Here is a 27,379-nt window from a genome sequence, read left to right as displayed (position 1 = left end):
CGATAAAAAATTTTTCCCACGCATTTTTTTTGGACAATTGCGCGCAAAAAGCAAATAGAGTCTTAAATTATGGTTTTTTTTCAGACATTTTATCAGAATTTATTATTTCGTGTAAACGTTTATAATAATAATTATAATTTACAATTACGATGGTTTGATGATAAATACAAATAGAATAACGTAATTTGGGACGAGGGATAATCGAGGATGAATGGGGGGGTAGGGATATAAGTGTCGTTGGTTTTGTGTCGAGGTGGAAAGGGTTCGCGTGATGCAAAAAAAAATGTAGAGTCGACTCGGAAAAAAAGAATGACGCGCGTGTGATAAATTCTCAATTTGTCAAATATTATTATTTAAACGCACTCGACACGTCTCTCGTTGGAAGAAGTTTGAAAAGTATAAAATAAAAAATTGAATATACAATATATTATACATAAAAAAAATTCATTATTTCCAATACAACACTGGGTTTATACGTAACAGGCGCGAAATCCTTGCCGCTAAATTGTGTGCATTTGCTCTTCCGTCGTTCGAGCGTGAAACTCGAGATTATTTTTTTTTTTTTCTCTTTTTGGAGAAATGACTAATTGAGAACTCCAATAAGAGGGATTTTCACAAGGAGATTAATTATACCAAGGGGGGGACGACGTAAAAAGTACAATCGAAGACGCGAATATTCTCAACCCTTCAATTGACCCCCCTCTCCTAACGACACAAATTGAGTGTCTAAAAATTTTTTAAAAAATGACAAAATACTTAAAAGAATCCTCGAAGGTTACTGTAACGTATTTGTTCTTCCTCCTCATCGAGCAACGTTTACCAACGATTTAATTTTTAGTCAATGACATTATTTTTGTATTTTTCTGAAATTGTGCATTGCTCTCTGCTGAGATCTCTTGTTGCGACTGACATCGATACATCGAAAAAAAAATATCAACACGACAGCAAAACGTGTAATATCAATAATTAGATTTTTTTGTCTCCTGTAATATACATAGTGTGTAAGTACACACACGCGTTTTTTTACATATAGTGAAATATGTATACGCATATAATAACTAGAGAATCAGATGAAACTTCTCATAAAAAGGTCTTCTCTGAGGATATTTTGGCGGGTGTAGTGAGCTTTTTCAAGTTTTACTTGTTTTTTTTTCTTTTACTTTACTTTGGAATGCTCATGAACGAAAAAAATTTTTGACCAATTTACATTCTTTTTTTTCTTTTTTTTATATATAAGAAACTTTTTCATCTGGACATTCTTTTTTAGACCAGAAAAACAATGTTTCCTGAGAAAAATGCACAACCAAAATACTGAGACAATGATAAATTACAAACGTTTAAAATTTTTTTTTTTTGTTTTTATACTTTCACGATTGTACAGTTGACAAAACAAAAAAACAAAAAAAAAGTAAAACTAATCTTAAAGATATTTTTTTTAACCATCCATTCTTTGGATAAATATAATATATATATATAATATACCTGTAAATTTGATTCCAACTTGCGGAATTTTTTTTCGACGTGCTTTTTAAAACAACAATTCTTCCAGGATTCAATCTCCTTTACTTTGTCACTAAATTAGTTTTACAAAATAACGACGCCGGTAAATGACGAGAACTAAAAAAAATTACATCGGAAGTCTGATTGAACGAAAAAAAACAATGTGTTGTGAATAGATGTTTACAATGAAAGAGAGAAGCAAATTTCGACAAAAAAAATTAGATATAAACAATAGTGAGATCGTGACAAGACATGTGATTTTTGTATAAAATGAAATGAATTTGAAACTCAAATAATTTTGGATGGGGATTTTTTTTAAATACTCTCCTTACGACAGACATTTATATTAAAGGAAAGCACTCAAGGAGTAAGGAAAGTAAAAATTCTAATCTTCCAAAATATCTGAGTTTTCATATTCTTGGGATATGTACAAAAATTGCATGTAATTTTTGTCTCGAGTTGAAAAAAATGAATTTTCCATTGTTTACATTTTTTTTTCTTTTTTTAAATAGTGCCATATTTAAGCTTCTCTCTTCATTTGTCGTCGATGATCCTCAGTAAAAATGAGACGAAGAGGAAAACGATGACGGAAGTCCTACTTCTTTTGCTTCGAATTGAAGATTAGCTGGAGGATTATTGGATTCGGAAACAGGCAGAGTAATTACGTCGGAATCGGCGGCAACGTGCAATTGTGTCAGGAGAGAGAGAGAGAAAGAGTAAGAAAGAGGACAATTTTCACAAGAGAGTGTAAAAGAAAAAAAAATATATGGAAGGGAGGAGGAAAATTCGGAGGTATTTTGTAGTAGGGGGGGAAGGAAACGAAAAAAATAATAATAATAAAGGAATAGGTTACACGAAGGACAAAACGACAGATGGTGGGTGGATGGATTGTTGAGTGGTAGGTAAGTGGGGTGAGCTCTTGAAAGGACGGGGGACGATAGAGAATAGGATGTTTCTTATTAGATTAGAAAGGATAGGACTTAAGCTTAGGAGGGTTAGTTGTCGCCGGTCTCCTGTGGTTCATCCCCATCACCCTGCGTGTCACTGGTCCAGAGAGTGAGGTTGTCGCGCAACAACTGCATAATTAACGTGGAATCTTTATAGCTGTCTTCGTTCAATGTGTCCAGTTCCGCGATCGCGTCATCGAACGCCTACAAATAAATTCACTCATTAGTTATATTTATTATTTTATTTATTTTTTTTAACTATTAATATTAATAAGAAATTATTATGTTTTCTCCTTACAATAATAATAATAAAATATTAATCAATATAAATAAATGCTTTAATTTTAATTTTTTTAATCCAATAACGTTGAACTCTATTTTTACAAGAAATTCTTATCAACGGAATTTATTTCCATGTTCTTACAGTAATTAATTTCCGGACAATTTATTTTTATATAGAAACAGAATTAATCATTTGCAAGTTTTTATTATTTAATTTTAGGTACAGTTTTTTTTTATTTTTTGTTTTATTACAAAGGACATGACAAATATTCCTTTTTACTGAATATTTATTTACAAAACATTTAAATAGAAAAATAATTTTAATTTAACGAACTTCCCAATAAAATATATTTTACAGAAACTACATAATAATAATAATTATTAATTATTAATAATAATAAATACTTTTAAATTATTAAAATTTCTGAAGAATTAAATTTCTTTCTGGACTGGTTAATGGTACAGTGGAGATAATGAAGTGGTTATCAAATTTGTTAGTTATTAATAAAAAAATTTTCAATTAAATAGAATAGATGGCATACAAAATTGTATATACATTAGAAGAGGGAAAAGTAAGAGAAAAGAAAATACAACCAATACAATCCTGAATTAAAATCTTCGTGAAATAAAAGAAACATGCTTTTTCGAGAACAAAAAAAAATAATTGAATTGTTGCGAATTTAAACATCTTTTTTTAAATTTCCATAGAATTGATTATATGTATTTTTAATAAAAAATAAAAACAAAAATGCAAATAAAAAATTAAATATTTAAAATTTTTCTAAATTGAACTTTTTATTACATATTTAAAAAAATATATTCAAATTTAAAATGTTTCAAAATTTGATTTATTTCTGCAGTATTAATGAAATTAATAAAAATATCAAAAATAACATAAAAATAGTGAAATAAAAAATTTGAAATTTAATACAGAGATAAAAAAGTGAAAAAATAAAATTAAAAGACAAAACTATAAAAACCAGGTCCTAATGTAAAAATGACAAATGAAACTTCACAGGAGAGTAGTAATTTTAGTGTCAAAGAGAAGGGTGGTTAATTCGAAAGCCCAAAAAATAATTTCCTTTTAAATTGTTAATAAGCAAAAAAAAACACACGAGAATAGAAAGAGGGTATTTTTCAATATTAATTTTTTAGATTTGAGTTATGAGGAAAAATTGTGTTAATAAAACACAACACACTCGAAGAAAATGAAAGAAAAATAATAATTTTTCGGACTCAAGCAGCAATTTCCTTGCGCCCTAACCTGTTTGGCCAGGTGGCAAGCTCTTGCCGGGGAATTGATAATTTCGTAATAAAAAACGGAGAAGTTGAGGGCTAGTCCAAGCCTGATAGGATGTGTTGGCTGCATTTTCGATTTTGCAATGTCAAAAGCCTCCTGGTATGCCTTTTGTGAATCCTCAACTACTGCTGTAACGTAAACCATTCAACTATTCAAATTTTTGCTTTCTTTTTTTTTTATCGAAATTTACAGCAGGTGTTTAGAATTCTTTTTTCAAGGATTATTATTTTGTATTTAAAAATTAGAAACAAAATTTGTTAAATTGTAAATGTGTTTTCTTAAACACCACCACCACCACCACTGTGAAATCACCACTGCACCATCCCCTTCACCAGTTTTAATAAAAGAAAAAAACCTGTAAAATTGAGAAGAAGGGGTCAATTTTTTGTTTGTTTTGTTAATTAGTTAGTACCTGTTTGGCCAATTGGCAGGCCTTATCTGGCGAATTCAAAATTTCGTAATAGAACACTGAAAAGTTGAGAGCTAAGCCTAGCCTGATGGGGTGGGTCGGCTGCATCTTCGACTTGCTGATTTCAAACGCGTCCTGGTATGCCTTCTGGCTGTCTTCTACGACAGCTAAATAATTTCAAATTAAAAAAAATACATTGCATTTGAAAAAAAAGAAAAAAAATCCAAATATTCTCATTTTCAGAATTAATTGCGTTTCATAAAAGCAAAATGAAACATTTCCAACAACATTTAAACGATTAATAATTATATTTACATTTCTTTGTTTTTCAACATTATATGTCAATTTTTCATTCAATTCCATTGAATTTTCACCGAAAAAATGAATACAATTTTGTATTCTTTTTGTATTCATTTTGTTTTGTAGGTATTCATTTTTCGTAAATTATGCATAAATGATTTTATTTTGCTTTTCGAGAATAGAAATTTTAAAAAAATCAGAAAAAAGTATGTATTTTATTTACAGTGAAAAGATAATTTTTTAAAAAAAGTTTACTGTAGAAATTTTTTGGAAAATATATACGAGAACCAATATTTAGAATTTCGTTGATGAAAAGGATTTTCACTTTCATTGTTAGCATTTATTTCGGAGCAAGCTTTGAAATATAAGATTCTTTACAAACGTGACTTTGAATTTATATTATGTAGATAATTTTCTTGTATGCTTTTTATACAATGTGCATGCAGGTTGAATACAACATCTGCCAATACAGCTGTTTAACAAAATATCAAAGTGAAAATGCGCAAATTTTTAGTTAAAAACAAGTATAGCGTGTAAACAATTAAGCAAATTATTATTTTTTAAAAATAATAATTTTCATTTATGAAAGTTTTCATCCGTGAAATTTAAATATTAGTTTAATATCTCGACAAAATTATGGTTTATTTAATTCCCTCGAGGGGAAAAAAATACAAAAAATATTTTTCTATTTAGGAAAAATCTGATAAAAACAAAATTTTGTATTTTTTGTTTACCTGGAAATATTTGTTATTATTTATATGAAAAAAATAATTTATACAAAAATTTTGCTTTTTAGAGTATTTCTCCTAATAATATAAATATTTTTAGATAAATTCGGTAATTATGGGAATCACAGTATATCTATATTATTAAAAATGTATTCAATTAAAAAACTCCAATTAATTGAAACTTTAAATTTAAATTTATTTCTTTGAATGAATTTGAAATCATTTGAAATTTTAATTAGTCAATAAAATGTTTTGAACCAATTGAAATATGATATTAAAATTTGGATACGATTGAAAATTGAAAGATGTAAAATTTGATTGAGTCAATTCTTGAATAAATAATGCTAAATTTTCAATAAATTTAAAATTAAAAATTTTGGTCATAATATTAAATCAAAATTATCAAATTAGATGTGAAGAATTTAAATAGACAAAAATGTGATTTCCGTAATTACTTTTTTTTTTCTTTTAAAAAAATAGAGAAAAAAATTGAAATGCTACGTACCATTTCTGGAGTCACCAGTGGCAACTTCTGCTAGATACCTGTAGTAATCTCCCTTCATTTTGAGGTAGAATACTTTGCTCTCAGCATTGCTGGCCTTGGGTATCAGGTACTTGTCGAGGAGACCCTGTAAAATAAAATTTAATTTAAATTTTTCTACATTATATTAAAATAAAATCGATTTTTATACACATTAAAAGTAATTTGATTTAAATTAAAAGTAATGTTTTCTGAAAACTTTTATTCTAGATAATAAATGGAAAAATTTTGATGTTCAGTCATTAATTTAAAGGGTTGCTTATTTTGCAAATTAATGAAGTGAGAATCGAAACTTGCTAATGGAGTTTCAACTCATTAAGACTATTAATTAATTCATAAGTAGGTTGTAATTACGCAAGCTTTAGAGATGTATGGAGAGAATTGAAAGCACATTGATTAACGCAGAAATAGTATTAATCCTTCTTAATCATAGGAAGAGGATTCAAAGACAAACACAACGATTTTGCAGTGTAATCACGCTGTGTGAAGGAAACCTTGATCTAGTTGCAATTGTTCTCTACGTAATAAAAAACCGACTGCCAATCATTTAAATTATCGAATAAAAGTATTTTATACGCCACACAGTTTCCTGATGACAAGTCAAAATTAATGATACAATTTTTCCAATTATTTTCAATTTTAACGAAAATATTCACATTCTTCGAATGGAAGAAATTGCTTAAAGTTTCGCATTTTTAATTAATTTACAAATAAGATTTTTATTCTTGAAAACAATCATTGTGATATTAATTTATCCCGCGAAGCAATTTAATTATCGCGTAGAGAAATAAATCTCTATAAAGGAATTCACTTCCGGAAATGTTAGTCTGACCCGGGCGCGTCGCTTCCGTTTCCGTTTCTCCCCAATATCCGGATTTTTCAAATAAAACATTCCATTTCTGTCAAACTGGATTTAACATATATTTTTCCTTCTTTATTTAGTCGAAAATTTTATTGTTCCCCTAATGCTGAATGTATTTTTTGATATTCAAGTTTAATCAACCATGTCCCACAAGGTTTAGCTTTAGACACACAAATATACGAAGCGGAAAAAAAATTAATATCCTTGACATAATATTAAAGGTTTAAGAAAATTATTGGCATGATTTTTTACTATTCTGTTTATAAATAAAAACGGTATTTTTTATTTTCTTGTTTTATGTTTGCTTTTCATTTTCTTTTATTAAAAATGGAAAATTTTTTTAAATTTCTAAATCGAGTGGGAATTGTTTACTTTTTTTCGTATTTATTTATCAGGAATTAGAAAAATAATTTTGTATAATGCTGAGCAAAGAATCGTAATTTATCCGAGTGAAATTTGAAACGGCAACTGATCTTTTTCAGTGTCAACTTCCAAGATTCTATAAGTTGAGGACGTACAAGATCACACCGTGTAGTTGTAACATGATCTCATTCAGTGAGTGCACTGCGACGAGTTTTGCTTGCAAACTAGTTCTATGAGCGAGACCGCTTATCGCGTGCTTCTACTCTTCCCATATATACAAAAATTGCACATTTTATTCTATTTTCTTAATAATTTTACATACATCAAAGTTAATATGTTCAATTAAAATTTATTTCCCTTTAAGTGATTATTATTAAATGAAAATAATTATTATTTCAACGATAATTATCGTTTTTATTATACTTAAGCAATTTAATAGTAGTAAATAATTATTTAGTCTCAATTATAATAATATTAATAAATATTATAATTATAAATAATAATAAAAAAGAATTATTGCAATTTAAATTGTTGAGGAATAATTATTTCAATTTTTAAATGATCAATTATTGAGTAACAATTATCACTTAAATGATAATTTCCCATTCTTCTCAATGTAAGCAAAATGTCAAATAGTAAAGAATTGCGAACAATTGAATGCCTTATTATTGTTTAGCTCAACTTTATGGTCCTTTATTGTTAAAGAAGGAAATAGTTCATCAAAAGTGTTTGTTAATTGTCTTTTTTTTTAAGAAAAAAAAAAACATATTTTACAATACAGTCATTTTGCTGTTGACATTCTCTTCCTGGGGTTAATGATTCGTTACCTAATCGCCTTTGTGATTTTCTTAAAACTTTCAAAGACGTCTATCATACACGTTTACGGAACGAAGCACTTTAGAAACTTTACCGAGTTATACAAAGTTCAATGCTTTCAAGGTATTTATTTATAGAAAAAAATAGCCGTGTTCTAGAAGGAAATTTTTTTTTATTAATTACAAGAGATAATTTTGCATTTATTCAATAGATTATTAATTTTTAAATATTTTTCATATATTTTTACTCAAGTTCTTGACATCTTTTTTTTTACTTAAATGAAGAGAATTTTAAGTAATTTAATATTTAAGTTAATAAATTTAGTTTAATTTTCAAATTTGTTGTTTCAAAATTAGTAAATATTTTACTAGGTATTTAAAGAAAACAATTTTCAAGGGGAGATTTTTTTGAAAACTATTTTTCTTATAAGAAACCAGAGAGCATTGTTATAGAATATATTAAAAAAGCAAGAATCTAAAATGAACGTGCAATTAGGGAAAGAGTTCTACTTTCATAACTCTGTCTAATTTAGTGTGAATTTTGCAGAACGTGACTGATTAAATGTTCGAGACGATGGAATTCATGAATGATGGTCTAATTATGAATAGACCTGACCTCTCCTCAACTCTTGTTGTACCCTTTTGGAATTACGTTATTTTCTTGTACGAGTGTAAAGAAGCCAAACAATGGTTGAAGAGCAAGTTTTAAAGACATTTTAAAACCACGTGGCACACTGATCGCAAATCTCTCTTGGAAAGACACGAAGGTCGAGCGTCACTTTTAATGTCAGTGTCATGAGAAAGTGGCAAATACATTATGCACGGCTATATGTATATAAAAAGGACTTCTTTATCTGCTAGCACTCATCTTTTATCAGAAATGCTCATTTTCCTCTCGACCTTAAAAAAGAAATCAATATATTCAAGTTTCAAAAGAAATTTTCTCTCTCTCTCTCTCTCATTTTCTATTATCTCTATCGAGAGATTAAATCTCCATTTAATCAAACTTTTTTTTAGTCGAATTTTAGTTCAGCAGACTTTACATTTGAGTTTTTACTTAATTTTTTTATTTTTCTCTAGTTTTGAAATTTTTTTGAAATTTTTTATTACCAGTTTTTGTACAATCAAATTTTTTATTTAGACGAATTTTCATTTAACGGACTTTTCATTAATTCAAATTTCTAATTAATTGAATTTTTCTACTTAACTAAACTTTTACAATGGAGTTTCAATTTATCTGATTTTTTACTTAATCGAACAAGTTTATAACTTTGAATTTATCACTTGAACTTTCCATTAAACACAACTTTTGTTAAATAAAAATTCTCTTAGAAAAATCGTGTTAAAGAAAATGTCAAATTTGCTAAAATTCTATTTAGTAGGAACGATTAGCAGAAATTTTTCCAAATGAAATTTTTAAGTAAAAATTAAATTAAATAACTTTCTGCTAAATGACAATTTGAATTAAATTTTAATTCTGTTAAATAAAATTCTTTTTTCTTTAAATAAAAATTTGAAATTCAATTCAATTCTGTTAAATGAAAATATTTTTTAAATAAAGCTTTGAAGTAAATTTGAATTCTGTTGAATGAAAATTCTGTTAAACGAAATTTTGATAAATAGAAATTCAGTTAGAGAAAAATTCAGTATAGTAAAAATTAGGTCAAACAAAAGTTCAGTTATGATAAAATTCAGTCAATTAAAAATTCTGCTATTTAAAAATTCGGTTATTTGAAAACTCGGCTTTTTAAAAATTCGCCTATTTAAAAATTCTGTTAAATACAATTTCGATAAATAAAATTTTAGCCAAATGAAAATTAATTTACATTGTAAAAATTCAAATAGAAAATACAAATTACATAAAATGTTTGGTAAAAATTTGGCAAATTAAACAATTGATAAACTAGAAAGTGATAAACTAAAAAGCGAATTTAATAAAAATTTCGCTGACTTATCAAAATGAGTTCTAACTTTCTATTCAGCTCTAAACTTTTTCCCCGATAAATTTAATTCATATTTACGATTATTCCCCTATTACGATAAGAAATAGTTTTCGAATATTGTCTCTTTCTCCCATTCTCTCGCTCTCGCTCTCGATCGAGAGAATTCTTCTTTTCCTCGCGAGCGCAAGAAGCCTCGATATTGTTATTTCTAGTTTCATCATTCCTCGGAATGCAATTGTGCAAATAGTCGGCACAGGCACACCTTTTGTTCTCTCCATTCCGTTTTGTAAAGTTATTTCATTTCCAGTTGCTTTTCCAACTCTATATCGACTCTGGCCAACAAAATTCTCTCTCACTCTCTCTCTCTCTCCTTCGCGCATCTCTAAACTTCCAAGTACATTTCCAACTAATTATCATGTAGAGAACTGAGGAATGAAATTAGTTTGCAATTCTAATGGGAAATATTAAAATAGAACATTAAAATAAAAAATGAAAATAATTTCTGAATTTTAATGGAAAGGGGTTTCGTTTTTCTTACCAGAACATCGTAGCAGATCTCGCGGAGTTCCTTTTCGACTTTTTCCCGATATTCCTTAGCCATCTGCTGTTTACGTTCGGAGCCTTCGGTCTTTTGCTCAATTGATGAGATTACTCGCCACGAGCTACGCCTCGCTCCGACGACGTTCTTGTATGCGACCGAGAGCAAGTTCCTTTCCTCATTTGATAATTCGACTCCCGTCTCGGTGACGGCCTTCATTGCCGCTGCCATGTCATCGTACCTCTCTGCCTGTTCGGCAAGCTTCGCGCGCTGCACCAATTCTTCTTTGTCCACGGACATTGTGTCAGCTGAAACACAAATTTTTCAATTGTAAATTCAATTTTTCTCTTAATCATTTTTCAAAATAAAATAAAATTTTTATTTCATTCAGAATTTTTAAGTTAAAAAAATTAAGTGCCCTTCACGATTTAAACACTTTTTTACATTTTCGAATGTAAAAGTATTAAAAATTATGTTTTTTACATAATATCATTTCCCCAGATAAAAATTTTATAATATATTTTGAGATAGCAAACGGAGGATGAAATATAACGATCGATATTCTCGTTTCCTGAGAGGAGCATTATCATTTATTGGAATATCAAGTTTTCTAGAACATACACATGAATGACACTTTTCAGCAAATTCAAGGAAACTTAAATTGGAGAACCTAGTTTTTTAATTTAATTTTCAATCAATTTGAAAATTACATAATTTAATAACTAACTTTTAATTTGAAAAAAGTTCCTAATTATAATTTACCAAAAAAATACAATTTTTTGAATTTCAATATCAAATTAACGAAAAGAATAACTAGAAATTTAATTTTTTTTCAGAGTACCGGGAATTAGCTGTATTTTAAGGAGACGAATCTCTGACGTTTATCAATATTTCCTGCTGATGACACAATTATTCTAAGGTACGCAATTTATTGTACATTTGAAAAGATGCCAAAGATGCTTGTAATCGAAAAATTTCAAACTATATAAACAAAAATTGAATACATCGTAAATTTAAAAGCGGAATATAAAAATATACTCCAAAAGAATGGTTAAAAAAAAGTAAAAACTGAATAAAATTATTATTATTATTATTATTATTATTACTATTATTTAAAAAATTCATTTAGAAAATAAATTAATATTTAGCAAAAGATTGAAATTGGTTTGAAAATTTTTTTTTCGAATTTTTCCCTTGTGCTTGAGGTTATATATGATTCCTCAAAAGAACACTTGATTTTTCTTTCTACTCTCGTTGTTGTAGAAACTAAAGGTACAGAATTAACTATCGTCGTAGGCCAACCCTCGTACTTTACTTGGTTAGACACGTACTTTCTTTAAAAAGAAAGGAAAAAAAAAGAAAAAAAAGAACCCTTGCCGACGACAGAACAAGCCGAGGGTACTTAGTCCCCGACTCAACGAGAAACGAAAAAAAAACAAGTCTTTTATGACTTCTATTAAAGCCCATACTTAAATGTCAAGTCATTACAATTTTAATATGTATATATTTTTTTTTCTACTCAAATCAAAAAATGTTTAAAATTCCTTTTTCTTTCTTGTAATCATCGTCAACTTCACTGAAATTCCTTTTGAAGAATCACGTTTTTTAATTAAATGTTAATTTAACTATTTATTTTTAAATTCATTTAATTATCAGTTTTTCTAATTTGACTTAAAATTTTCTTTTTCAATAATAATTTTTTTAATTTGAACGAATAAAAAATAAACTTTTCTTTTAATTGGATTAAATTTTAAATAAAATATTGAAAACATATTCTCGCACTTAAAAAAATCGAACTCACTTAAAAAAGAGAAGAAAAGAAAAGAATTTTTCCAGGATAAAAAATGCAAAGGAGACATTAAACAAATGTTTAAATTTCACTTTGGAAAACGAATTTCAATTTTTTTCTTATGTAATGTAACTTTTCAAGAGCGATCCAAGAGGTTTTAGTATACAAGACATAACTGGTATTAAACCAGCAATATGAACAATTACATAAGAAAAATGAGTCTACAATACTCTATTTAAGATTAGTTTCGATCAGCAAATAAAAAATGTCGATTACCTAATTTTTTATAACACAAAATTTTTATAGTACCCATTTATAAATTAAATTTATTTTTGATATTTGTTTTCTAAAGAATTTACGCCATTATGGAAATTTTTCAATCTCGATTATACAATTAGCTTATTCTTTTGTTTAAATTGTTACAAAATTTTTTATTTATTTATTTATTAACAATTTTATCTAAAGTTGACATTTCTTTGAATTTTATTTATATATTTAATTATATTTCTAATTTAATTATAAATTAAATTAAATTAAATTTTTCTGTGTTATCAATATTTTTTGAATTATTATTTATATTAATATTATTTTCTATAAACGCGAGACTATTTGAAAAGAAGTGAATCACAAGTTGAGAGAAATTTGAAATGATTTTTGAGGAAAAAAAAATTGTATCAGCATCTCATTAACAAGTCCGAGTCTTGTTAATACTTTTGTTGCAAAACGTCGTTAATAAATTAATGCGCCACGCGACATTCAAGGAGTTTCAGTAGAGTAATTACAAATTACGCTCCGATGAGCTGAGCACTTCTTCCTTGACATTTAATGACGTCGTTTGAAATTTTCAGACCAGAACAATAATTAACAAATCTCCTGGATCATCTAGAGCAACCAAATTAGATTTACGAGTTTTTAAAACTGCCCCAATCAAAAGTTGTGACATTTTTTTTTCTCTCTATCTCTCTCTCTCATCTTTTTTTCCTCGTGAAAATATTTTTCTTCACACCTTATTTTTTATTTTGGTTTATTTTACGGATTACTTCATTTATTTCTTATCTTAGATAAGATTCTTAATTGAAAGTAATATTTCACCTTGGACTTTTTTTTATAATTAGGTCAGCAAATAAATTCGCCATTATAATATTTCTTCAAAAAAATATTCCGTTTACAAATTTACTAAATTTGTCATTTTTTAATCATTGAAAAAGTACTAGTTTTTTAAAAATAAAAATAGATTTTCGTTGAGTTAAAAATTTGAAATTCTTTTTAAAATAAAATATTATATTATTTAAAAATGAGAATGATTGGATACGGTTGATATAGCGCGCAGCAATCTTATTGTGAATGAAATAAAATATCGTGATGTGTGCGGGTATTTACAATACGATGAACTCATGATTCCAAGACTGTGACAATAATCGAAGAAAATGAACAGGAACTTGAATGATACACACTTTATGTACACGAAAAACTGTTCAGTTTTACTGCGTAGTTTAGTTGATAATATCAAAAAATTGATGAGGTACAAAAAAGAGAGACAAAAGTGGTAAAATCATTTCCTTTCAAGTGTGTGATTTCAAATCTTTTTCGACAAATATTTTTCATTTTCTAAAAGTGAATGTAATAATGAAAAAAATATTTCAGAATTTCAAGAAAACGTAAAATATTCTAAAAAAATGTTTCACGATTTCAAAAAATAAGAAGGGGTTAAAAAAAAGTGAAATTAAAGTGCAAAAATAAATAAGTGAATATGTGACCTGGACAGTGAAAAGGGACCTTACGTGCGAAAACAAGTTTTCGAGAAAACAGCAGTTAAAGTTTAACTTAGAAAAACCCTTGTAACTTTTTTAAATATTAATATTTTTTAATCAAGTCAGGCTTATTTTCTTCACCGTGGATCACAGTATCAAAATAAAAACATACAAGCAATGTTTATATAAATTAATAACAAACTTCCCAAACATGGGAAAAATAATCTAAGTTTTCTAAATAGCAACAATAAGTATAAATAAGTGACACATGTTTGTAAGGGTTTTCGAGGCCACTGATTACGAATATGATGTTAAATTGACAATTTTACAGTTGACAGCTGTCAACTTCTCTAAAAAGTGATCGTTTTTTATAAAGAAGTTTTTTGAGGTCGCTAATTACGAATAAGATATAAAATTTGAATTTTAAATGTTGACAGTTGTCAAAGAAACTGTCAAATTTTCAAAATAATAAAAAATTATCGTCTTCGTTATTTTAATTTGTATAATAACAAAAAAATCAGTTTTTTCGTATTTTTACTCTTGTTTCTTCTGACTTTAAAAAATTTTTTAAAACATTTCTAATCAACTTATGACTTTTTGGTTTTCACCATCTTAAAGAGCGTTTTAAACCCTATCCGAATCAACAAAAAAGTAAAAAATGATTTTTTGACACGTAAGGTCCCTTTTCATAGACCAGGTCACATATAAAGAATTATTGAATCGTACTTTTATTTAGTCAAATAAATTAAATTCGGTTTAAATAAAAAATTTCCCTGGGTGAATGATTTGTAACTGTTTTTATGAAACAAAATTTTCGTAGAGTTAAATTTTTCATTTGACTCATTTTTTCATTTAATCAAATTTTTATTTAACAGAATTTCCATTTAATTGAATTTTCATTTAACAAAATTTTCGTTCAACAGAATTTTTATTCAACCAAATTTTCATTCAGACAAATTTCTACTAAACAGTATTTTTTTCTCTTCGTCAAATTTTTATTCAGTAGAGTTTCAATATAATCCAATTTTCATTTAATGAAAATTTTCTATATAACGAAATTTTCCTTATACGAGAAATTGTATTTAATACAATTTTTATTCAATAAAACTTCGTTTTTAATAAATTTTTATTTGGGAGAATTTTCATTAAAAAAAGAATGCTGAATTAAAAATTTAGATAACGTAATATTTTTCTACCTACGATATTATTAGTAATAATATCATTTTGGTAAACAATCAGTTAGATGTAAAAATTCTTTTTCATTTGAACCCTAAATTTTATTCTATTTATATTAAATAGAAATTTATCCTAATTATCTTAAATAAAAATTTGGTTACAAAAAAAAATTGATTTCAATTCAAATAGAAATGACAAAATTACTAAATAAATATTTAGTTACTCAAAATTTTTGCCCTAAATAAAAATTTGATCGGGTATATAAAAATGTAGGGCGGTAAATATTTCTGTTCATAAAAATTCTGTTAATTGTAAAAATAAATAATTGTGAGATTAATCTAGAGGCTCATTATAGGTAACGTTTATAGGTTCATAGTGAGACATAGCAAATGAAAAGAAAAAAAAATGTGAGGAAGTGAATGAAAGGAAATGACGCTTATAGGAAGAATAAGACTGCCGTGAGTCACGAGACTGCAGGTTGTGCGTGTAGCTTTCTCAATGAACTGGTTAATTTCTGTTCAAGGATGAAATGTTGAAAATATAATTCAGAAAGAGATTTGTCATTTCATAGTAACTTGACAATTTTAAATTAAGCTAAAATTATTTTTTAACCACAATATTATTACAGAATTTTATCAACTCTTCATTTCATTTTTATTGCTTAATATCAAAAAAAATTACTAAGTTCAAATAATTTTCATTGGTCAAATATTATTATTATTATTTCATTTCCATTATTATTTCTATTCTTATAATAATAATAATTATTATTATTATAATTATTGTTTATGTTGTTTTAGTATATAATTATTTATTCGAGTAGATGCAATAATAATTCAATAATAATAATTATTGTTTATGTTGTTTAAGTATATAATTATTTATTCAAGTAGATGCAATTCATTAGAGATTAAATGGGGCAATTTATTTTATGAAACAAAATTAACGTTTCCAGCTAAAATAATTATAAAATGTTTATTTATGAAAAATGAGACACTTTTAAGCTGAAGCAGAGAATAGATTAAAATTCCTGTATTTTGTAATATACCCGCATATTTTTTTTAAACAAACAGGAGATGAATTAATTAAGTAAAATAATTATTAGAATTAGATAAATTAATTTAGTGAAATAAATTATATTAAATAGAGAAATTAATAATAGAAATGTGTTTATTAAATATTTCACAGCATTGTGCAATATTCGTTATTTTATTCTTAAAAAAATATTAAATCTTATTTATTTAAGCAAAAAATTAAATTAACAACAATTTCTAAATTTTATTTTCTATTTTAACATTCGGAGAGTTTGCACAAGTGTCCTGGTTTAAAGCGTGATTTTCTCATCTCAAATAATAATTGTAAAAAAGAGACAATTTATGTACTGGTAAATAAATAATATATTCGTGTACACAAATATTGCGAGAATAAAAGTTGAAATTATTGAACTTCTGTTCTATCAAGTGGGTATAAAGAACAACTTTACATTGCACTGGTTTGTCCCAGAGAGACTCTCATACTCTATGTATATATTTTGTATTATCTCGTAGAGGAAAAAAATAACTGATCACTATAAACAAAAATGCTTGATTCGCTGAGTTAAAGGTTTTTCTTTTACAACAAATAACATATCAACCACTAATAAAATGAAAAAATATTTAATGTACTTTCAATCAAAATGCTTGTAAAAAAATCAAACATGATACAATCGAAAATGAAATATTGATAAACTCATCTTTCGATGTATAAATATAATGGAAAATAATTTTTTTCCTCCGCGTGTCAACGAGCACGCCCTTGAAAAAGAATTGAAATATCGATTAACTGCAATTTTTAATTCCTTTAAATAAACAATACTGAAACAGACACACGACAATATTTTTTCTTCTCGCGCATACTTTGATAACTTTTTATATATCTCTTGATTTTTGTATTTTGTATTTTTTATATTTTTGTGAATATATTGTAAATTTTTAATTTAAACTTTAAGGACTTGATTTGATTATTTAAATTTTATTTTTCCAGAAAAACGTAATTTTATTATAGTTTTTCAATTGAGAAACAAATTGTCAATTGTTTACGCCTGGGCATTTAATATTTATCGAAGAAATTTATTTATATAAATATTTTTATTTGTTCAACTTTTCATTTTACAAAATAAAAATTCTTAATAATTCGCGGCTATGTAATTCGTATAATTTTTATTTTTTTAATATTGTATTATTTTTATTTTACCTATTCTTAATTTTTTCTAAAACATCTAATTAATAAATTTCGTATATTATTTATTAATTTTTAAAAACTACTTTTTGTTAAATATATTTCTTTGTTATAAATAAATATGTGAATAAGTCTCGAGGCAAAGAGATTGAAAATTGAATAAAAAATGACCATGTGAACAAATCTTTTCTCATCTAGAAATCAATATAAACCAAGTACAGATATACGAGTTTTTAAATAGTCTAAATTTTATTAATTTTTTTCTGCAAATGAAAATTGGAACAAATTAATAAAATAAAAATATTCAATGTCAGAAAAAGTAGAAAACAATGGAAATAATTTTTACTGAACAATTGTTATTTTTCAGTGTGAATAAAATATTTTTATAAAATTAAAAATAATCCAAAAAACAAACTTTTGCTTTTTTGAAAATTCAATTTTATTAATTTTTATTTAAAAAGAAGATTAAATGTAAAGTATACTCAATTTTATTTCATATTATTTTATATAAATATTTGTTAAATGTATTTTTAATTTATTGATCATATTGATCGTAATTCTATTTTTATTATCATTTTTTCATTTAAAATTCGATATGACGAAATGTGTCTTAGAAACTAGATTTGTATGGACACGAAACACAGTGATGATAAGAAACATGTGATTGGTGCATCAAGTTCTTCCACGATTGCAAACTTATCTGATAATATGGTCTATCCAATGTTGCCAGATTTCAGAATTTTTATCGTCTTTTTTTTTAATATAACATTAATATATTTAAATATAATTCTGAAAATTGAGATATATTTTTCAATATAATAATAATTACATCATTGACGTTACTAACCGTTCATTTTTTACATTTATAATAATTTGTGAAGCTTTTCGTCAATTTAAGTTTATATTATTAATTATAGAATTTTTTAAATAATAAAATAAACTTAAATGACCGAAAGGCCTCACAAATAATTCCAAATAATAATAAATCTTTGTTGATAATTATCGGACGATAAAATTGAAAATTGATGAGAGAGAAATTTTTATAAGGCCTTTGAATGGTTTTTTTGGTTTATTATAATAAATTATTATGCATACATTTATATAAACATCGCAATTGATTGAACTATTTTTAATAAAAAAAAAATTATGAATATCTTAATAATTTTGTATAACTGAAAAAAATTGGGAATTATTTTTAATTTTGTATTTTGCGTCTGTTTTCCGTCACTGATAAGGTGTCACAAATTTCTAGTTATATCTCTAGTAATGCTCTCATAAAATGATTGTAAAAATTTATAATTTTTATCTCTATAGATTCATTTATCAGATAGTCTTAATAATTGGCAAAGCACCGAGATTGTGTGAGAATGAGATACTTTTGAATTGTTCTTTAGACAATTATTATATTTCATGTAACCAAGATTTTTTCCATTTTTTAAGTTTAAAAATGTCTTTCTATATAGAAGTAATTAAAAGTATATTCGGGAAGGTAAATTTTAATTACCACGAATAAAATTTGGATCACTTATGTGTTGTCTGACTTTTGAAAAAAAACCCCTCTATTAACATTCTTTTTCTCGGTTCGTCATTTTCTCAAGTGAAAGTAACAACTTTGATGATAGTGTAAATTATTTAGCGATGTGTCACTCGATTCAAGTTTTAAGTGCCTCTCTTAAAGGAAATTAAATTCCATACCACAAAGTTTAGAAAACTTTTTTTACAAAATTGGTTTTAAAAAAAGGTTTCAATTTTAAACTTTCTTTTAATATTATTAAAAATTGTTTTATCTATTTTTAAAAACATTTTTCTGAATTTCAGTTCTTATTTCTTTGGGGCCATCCATAAACCACGTAGCCTCTTGAGGGGGAGGGGGGGGGTCAAGCAATTGACTATGACAAGAGGAAAAAATGGCGCTAATACATGTAATAGCGTACTACATGGGGGAGGGGGGGGACAAAATTTCCAAAAAATGGGGCTACGTGGTTTATGGACGGCCCCTTTATTATAAAATTATAAATTCAATGAAACGAAAATAAATTTAAACTGTACTAAAAATAATTGATTCTAATTACTACTTGACTAGATTTAATTACATGACTTGTTATGAAATAAATAAATTATTTAATGATTTATATTTTTAAAAAATGGTACAAATACTTTTTTAAAAGCTGTATTCTTTCAAATAATTATTTGTTAAATATAGTCAATTAAATATACTTTTTCGGTTTACAAATTTGTTATTAATATAAAAATAAAATAAGAAGGAAAAATTGTAAAGCAATTAATTTTGAGTGTAAAGATAAATGTTACAAAAGAAGAAAGCGAGGCGAGGGATTTTAAGCAGACATAAAGGATGAATGATGGGAGTTTTTGAGGGTGGAATTATTAATCGTAGTATTCTCTATACAATGTCCTATATTTAATCACACGCGATCACCTGGCTTTGAGTTGTGACCAATAGCAATAGTAGTGACAGTGTTGCCAGTTCAAACGAAAGGAATGACCAGCATTCACAATATTGTCACAGAAAAATTCCTATTCAAAGAAGAATTATTTTTTGAAAGAAGCAGTTCTAAAATTCTCCGGTTAGTTGTTTTTTTTCACCTAATGTAAACTTTAGAAAGTTATTTATTATCTTTATTTTTACTAAGAATAATCAAAAGTGCAGTTCCTAAAGACCTCAACGTTAAAATGAATAAAATTTCTCAACTTTAAATAAAATCTTGTAAATTATAAAAGTTTAATTTTGGTTTTTATAACAATTCGTAATTTTTGAAAATATTTTATTGTCAAATAATTTTCTTCATTTTAAACGTTTCGAAACGTGAATCCAAAAGTAAATTCAGATTTAGTTAAATTATTGTCCACTTGAAGTAGAGGAATTATTGAATCAATTTACACTAAACATGGACAATTTATTGGAAACAAGTAGTCAACTGAAAGGTTCAGTTTATTCGAATGCCAAGTGCAGTAACTTTATTGGTATTAGTGGAAAGTACGGGGTTTTATGGGATCTTTGCGTGTTCTCAAGAAAGCTGCTCGGCAAAAGTACGATCGATAATTCAAAAGCGAGACCTCGAGCTTTAAGGAGGATGGTGACTCAAATAAAAATGTTAAGAATTTTTTGAAATTTGTAAAAACTCGTTGTTAAGAATGTCCAAATTATAGAACAATTTTTTTTTAAAATTTTTTACTGTCCCGTTTTTGAGAATTTAATTATTGAAATTGCATGTTTTTATATGGGCTCTTATGGAGAGTGTTATGTGAAGTGCACTATTTTGATAATAACTTGTGTAAAAAAGTTAAACTTTTTTAAAAAATCATACTCTTTTAAAGTTTAATACTTTTGGAATAATTTAAAAAAATAATTGAGTAAACCGACTGTCCCGATTTTTAGAAATAACATTAAAACTGACGTAAAATTACAGATTTTCTAACCTCTCTAACATAATACACAGAAACGTGGTGGCAACGTCGCAATGTAATCATATACGAATGAAATCTTATTCAGTGTTATTTTTTTACGAAATTTTTTTTACGTAAGTAAATAATTATTTTTTTAAATATTTTTTGAGAATAATGAATTGGAATTATTAAAAATACTATTTTTTATGTCTAACATATTAAGTATTGCATATTTCACTTATAAAATATATATTAAAACAGTTGGTATTTGCAGTTTTAATCCCATATGAAAGCATGTGAATTCCCCTCTCGCCGCCTGCCCCGAAAAGACAGTCACCATCCTCCTTAACAGGATATTACAGATTTGGATTTTCTACTCAAAGATATTATTCCAAAAATTCATATCTTTTAAATTTCAAATAATATTGATCCGTATTAATTATTCTTTAATAAGTAAAATTTTCTTTCAATACAGACTGCGTCAATTCGAAAAAATTGAGATTGATCAGTTTCGAGGTGTATTTCAAGAATGATGTATTTAACGAGACAGCTAAAATGTAAATTACGAGACAGATATACGACCCACCAAAAACTAAAAAGTTTATTTTAAACCTATCGTCGACATACACAAAGAAAAAAAGAAAAAGAAGATACTTTCCAAAGTTAAAAATTCATCTTTATGAATTCATTTCCAAAAAGCAAAACCGGATTTCCGTTACGGATTCGTTTTTTAAGCAAAATAATCTACTACCCTGAAAAGTATAATAATTTAAATCAAATTGTTCTATTTGAATGAGATGAGACTTTTTAGATATTTTACGACGATGACTCTAAAATTAGAGAAGAAAAATGTCAGACCTAAGAATAGAGAGAAGAGGACCTTAAATTTGGAGATGACTCGAAACCATTTTTTCCCTCTCTCCATTTTTTTGAATTCAGCATTTGGCCAACGAAAAATATAATTGAATACATCAAGATATAGAAGTGAATGCATTTCATTCAGATGTGCACCTGTCGGGTCCTTGAAATCCGGTTCCTGCCGGTGCTGAATTTTTATATCATTTTTTTAAATATTGAGGAGCAGTGAATTTAAAAGTTTTTTATTAAATTACTTTTTATTTGGTCCATGAATTAATAATAATGGTAATAGTAAAAATAGTAATAATAATAATAATAATAATAATAATAATAATAATAATAATAATAATAATAGTGTATGATAGTTTAAGTAATGATTCTACGAAAGATCCTTGATAGTGACGATTATTGTCACTAGAGGTAAAAATACTGCTGATGATACTATGTAAAAACAGTGCCAATACTAATTGTTAGTAGTAAAAATGTTAGTTTTTGCATTTCTACACCAAGAATATTATGAGCAATTGAAAAATGTTTGTCAATTATGTTTATAAAGTTACAATTTTGTCACAAATATAATCTGACAAAATGATACAGAATGTGCATAGTTTACAAATTCTGCAGCATAATTTAGACTTTCTGATTCACGAATTTTATACACTAAAAGGAATGATTCAACATTTCCGTCGGAAGCATGAAAGCTATTACATAGTTCAAGAAGCATGTACTGTAGAAATAAAATATTTTACAAATTCTATGGCATATATGCTTTTAAATGACTCATTTTTGGTTACTGTTAAAAACTAGTTTCTTTTTTCCTTGGAAAAGTAGATTCGAAAAGCATATTTCTATCAGCGAGTTAATGGCGATTGAGATATTTTAACTTATAGTGAAGATAGCACAGATTACTGATAATAATACTAGTAGAGATAGCAGTATTGTACAGATAATAGTAATGGTATAATGTATGATAGTTCATACAGTGATAAAGTATTAATAGTAGTGTAATATCGTGGTGATAGCAATAATGACAGTATAGATATTAATAGCTAAGGTGGGACAGAAAATAAATGTGAAAATTTTAAATGTCCCGGAGTGACAAATATCCAGAAACCAAATTTCAAGTAAGAGACTCAGAATGCAAAAATATTTCCTGGTGTATGCATGCGAATAATGCGATGACCTTCTCAATGCTGACTACTGAGAATATTGTGGGAAAAGTAAAATCCGATCACTGGTGTATATCCTCTTTCAGGAAACATAGTTATTAAGGCATTTAGTATTTGAGCTTCCAGTCGGAGCTTTAATAGTCGTTAAGAGCCGTACTGCCCAATTTCCGACAATTTGCAAATGGTGGGTAATGAATTACGATCATCTGCAGCTGCGCTTTACGCACACGGTCATGGACTATTCACTCTGAAAGAAAGAGTGAGAAAGAGAGAGGCTAATCCATAAAGAGTAGCCTATTCCAAAATTCTTCCAATGCCTACTGTCCGTTCGGAGCAAGGCACATGTCCCTCTTTCACGTCACAATTTTCGAAAAAAAGTATTAAGCATTTTTGTAAATTTAGAAATATTTAAAAAAAACCCAACACTTTTTTTTATCACTGAAGAGATGAAGAAGGCATGTTAGATAACAGGAATCGAGAATGAAAATGTTTTGTCACAGTGCTTGTTAATCCTCGAGACTATGAGCAATGTGAAAAGACAGGTTGTCAGAGGCTTTGCATAATGATCATATATGTTGGATTCTTGAGAAGGGGTTACCGAGATAGATAAATTAAAAAGCGAGATGAGGAAGCTTTCATTGAAGATAACGAGGCGTCGCGTAGGTCGCCAAGTCGACTCGTCCTTTGAGGTTATGGCCAAAAGCCGCAGTACTTTATCACTATTCACTTTTTCCAATGGTCGAATCTATACATGCAGACAGAAGTCAGTTCGGAGAAATTCCAAAGATACTTAAATGCATTCTTTACCATTGACTAATCATTGAAAATGTTACCAAGAAGCGCCACGTCAATGCAGATCCGGTCTTTTTGCGACGCAGAAGTACCGCAGAGATCAATAAAGGGCCACTTCGTAGTTCCACAGGGCAGAAGGGAATTTGGGAAAGGAGAAAACTCAGGTCAATTCGGTTGAAAGAATAGCACAAAGCAGGTAGAAAAATGACCTGAAAGGAAACTGTAGAGGAACATTGGTACAGTTGAAAGCGGATGGAGGGGTCAAATACCAAGGCGAAGGCGTCAATGAATTTCACCTACCTATGTTAAAAGAGTCTTTTGTACAATAAATACTTAAATAAATACACGCGATCGAACTCGAATTCACGCGCGTATTAACGTTCTTTTATTGATAAAACTGACTAGTTTCAGTCTGTATTTAATTGAAGGGAGGGTGGAGAACAGTGAACGAACTGTATGCGAAAAACTACGCCGGTTTTCAGTCACTCAATTACAACAACACACATCCCTCAGTGACCACTCCCGCACAACGACTGAGCCGGCAACGCTGTATCTGATGAGGACTCGGTTCACCTCGTGCTAGGGTTCGGCCTTTCTCGTCATGTCTCGTTGGTAATCGTTGTTACTCGTCTCGTAGCCGAAGTATTGATCGGTACCCGGCATGGCCGCCGACGAACTTGGGTGGGGCAGCAGCACACGGACGTCCCGGGGCCGGGACACGACATGCCGTGTCGTGGCGACTAACCTTCTTCTGTCTCTTCTTTTTTTTTCCGTTACAACATCTTCTCTCTCCTTCTCTCTCTCTCTTTCTCTCTCTTGATCATCGCGTCACTCCACCTCGCTGCTTCGTGTGAAAATTAACTCCCTCATCAAGAGGAGGTTGAGGCTTCTGCCTCTTGGATCCTCGTTATGGAAAATCGTGACCAATTTATGTCGCGCCACAATTTTATCCTGCATTACTGCTCCTCTTAATCGTTCAAACTATGTCTATATATACGTAAAAAAAAGGTGAACGAAATCTCTGACATTCCAAGACTTCGATCACGTACCGCAAGAGAAGCGGATAAACTTCAGATTTAATCAACATCTCCGATTCATGACTTCATTCAAAGTCCAAAGACATTACGGGGCCAAAAAAGATATTGACCCTTCCTCGTCTTTTTACATTCAATACAGCTTATGCAATTTTATGCCATCACTGCGATATTGTTCTTGAGCTTATCGTACTTTTCTCTTCTAACATTCGAAATAACCGAATTTCAATTTTCACATCAGAAATATAATTGATAACTTAATATAATCTCTTAAAAATCGATAATTTTCGGTTCTGTAAAAATCTATCAGGTTATTAATCATTCGAACCATACCTAATGAGATGGAATAATGAGAAAGTCGATAATAGCAAAGAATTCATAAATTAGAAAATATAAATCATTCCCAAAATTGTCAATTACAACTGTTTGCGATTAAATCTATTGAAAATCATACCCACTTTATTCTGAAGTACAAAAATTGTTAAACTGTAACAATTAATTTTATTTCTTCATATTTAATAAACATTTTTATGGATATCCAATATTACAGCAGTGTAGGAAAGTAATAGTAATTATTTAGTAATTATTTCGAACAGATTCTAAATTGCATTAAGAACAAATACTTGCAAGAAAACCTAATAACCTCTCATCAAGGAACCTCCCCATCAAAGGAACCGAACATCTTCCCCTTCAGTTATGTACTATAAAAAATTATCATTAAACTACTCTTTAGAATATTAAATTCTGATTTAATATAATGAAGCTCTGGTATTATATTACATAGAAGAAAAATATACTCCAGGTGCTGTAACATCTCTTTGGGAATTATGATTACCCTATAGAAAATAAATTCAAACTTGTTGAAAATAAAGAGTTTGTTTAATGCGTTTACTAATAAAATAGTTTCGCATCCGAATTTCAAATAATCACACTGACTTCTATTGGTTTCTATATTTTGTTTATGCAAACTGTTTGAAAATTCGAATTCATTAATTAGAATTAATTTAAAGCCAAGTGGAGCACATGCAAATTAGCCGAATTTCAAACGTCATACGTTTCATTTCGAGGAAAATTTATGCAGCAATTATAAAAAGGACATCGCTTCACATTTCTTCTATTTAATATAACAAGTGTAACTATTTTGCGGAAGACAAAGATGCGTTCTTGATAATAAAAAACATTGCGCTAAATTAGAACTGATGTTAGGTATTGAAATGGAACCAAAATCGGTTCAAATTGTTCACTTTTTTTACAGGAGGTTTAAATATGTTTATTTTCTTGTTAATCGTCAAGTAATTCTAAGTGCGTATTTACGCGTTAAATACTTTGCCCACGGTTGGAATATAAGTATATTATATTTCAGTAAATAAGGGTAGATTTCAATATATTTAAGAAGCTTAATTTCAATATGCACATGAGCTTTCAAAGTGGAAGTACTTAGGTGTTAAGTACTCTCAACAAACCCTTCAACAGTTTAGTAGTATCATGTTAGGAGATGACGGTTTCAAGAGCGGAAAAAAGTATTCGCAAAAATAGCATCCCATCTTCAGCGACTTGAAAAGGATGCCAAGGGTAAATCAAACTCCCTCCCATTCAAAGAGCGATGATGAATAGCAATGGGGATAGTGTATACACGAAGGGGGTCAATAATAACAATTATTTATTCTTTCCTATTTTCGAAAACAAATTTCAATAATAATGTGCTGTATCTATAACTTATCGCAGCGACCTATTTCACCGAACAAACGGATTGAATTTCTCATTTTCACGAATTATATCAAATTTTAGTACACGAGATATAATGATTAATGGATTCAAATCATGAAATTATTTAACGAAAGAATTGATTTTTGTTATTTTGAGAGAAAATGGGGAATTTCGCAAAGGTACGGATTATATGGATTGCGGAAAGAAATGTATGGCATTAATGCGTCTAGGCAGAGGGACTAATTGATCCTATGGGAAAGAGAGCTAATGAGTTATGTGTGAGAATTATGGGGTAAAGGAGAAAAGAGTGAGGTGTAATTAAAAGGATTTACAATTGCAAGAAAGAACAGTTTTGAGAATAAACGGGAGTTGGCAAGGTTGAAAATGAAATATTGATCTGCGGAGGCGCGCGCAACCCCTGCAACCGACCCGCCCCTGTCCACCATTTTACGCAGTTCATTGTGAAAAGGCCCAAACAACTTAATCGAATATCTACTTCCGAGTTAGAGAAATGGGATCTGAATTCAACCCTCACCTAAGAAAAAAAAACATTTGTTGATCATCTCCTTCAAAACCATCGAGTTTCACCCTTCATACCACTCTTTTTTCCTTTCAATAAAGGGGACGTTACGTTCTAGTTACGAATTTATTTTCCAACCATTGTAATTAAAGTTAAGAACATTAATCTTACATTTTTATCATCTGTCAAAGAAATAATGGTTTTCTTTTGTCAAAACAAAGAGGAAAATATCCATTACATTCAAAATTCAACAGAAAATAAATAACTATGAAAACGAGTTGCAGTGAAAAAATATATCTTTGTACAATAGAATTATTAAACTAGTTTTTAGAGTGATAACAGTCCTCGTGTAACAAAAATAAGAACAGTCTGAAATTACATTTATCAGAGAATTTCCCCAGAAAAGCAATATTATTGTTACAAACACAAATTT

The 27,379-nt window shown here is 28.1% G+C and overlaps 1 protein-coding gene across 3 annotated transcripts in view; it reads right to left on the bottom strand.

The window, feature by feature from the left end:
• Positions 1-67: 67 nt before the first annotated feature.
• Positions 68-27,379, bottom strand: part of LOC122508239 (14-3-3 protein zeta) — a 39,187-nt gene continuing 11,875 nt past the window's right edge. Inside the window, exons 1-5 of one of the 3 annotated variants that reach the window (XM_043621477.1) lie at positions 23,986-24,228; positions 10,529-10,836; positions 5,972-6,095; positions 3,994-4,157; positions 68-2,651 (exon numbers count right to left, since the gene is read on the bottom strand). In XM_043621477.1, the coding sequence (XP_043477412.1) occupies positions 2,496-2,651; positions 3,994-4,157; positions 5,972-6,095; positions 10,529-10,828 (744 nt within the window). In that variant the 5' untranslated portion in view covers positions 10,829-10,836; positions 23,986-24,228 and the 3' untranslated portion in view covers positions 68-2,495. Of the gene's footprint in view, positions 2,652-3,993; positions 4,158-4,441; positions 4,606-5,971; positions 6,096-10,528; positions 10,837-23,985; positions 24,229-27,379 lie in introns of those variants that run through there. The other 2 variants (XM_043621475.1, XM_043621476.1) reach the window with 2 other exon arrangements.

This window comes from Leptopilina heterotoma, unplaced genomic scaffold (assembly GCF_015476425.1).
Source record: "Leptopilina heterotoma isolate Lh14 unplaced genomic scaffold, ASM1547642v1 Lhet_53, whole genome shotgun sequence".
In the NCBI taxonomy this organism is placed as follows: domain Eukaryota; kingdom Metazoa; phylum Arthropoda; class Insecta; order Hymenoptera; family Figitidae; genus Leptopilina; species Leptopilina heterotoma.
Note: the sequence above shows the minus strand (reverse complement) of the source record. Positions and strands in the feature narration are given on the sequence as shown.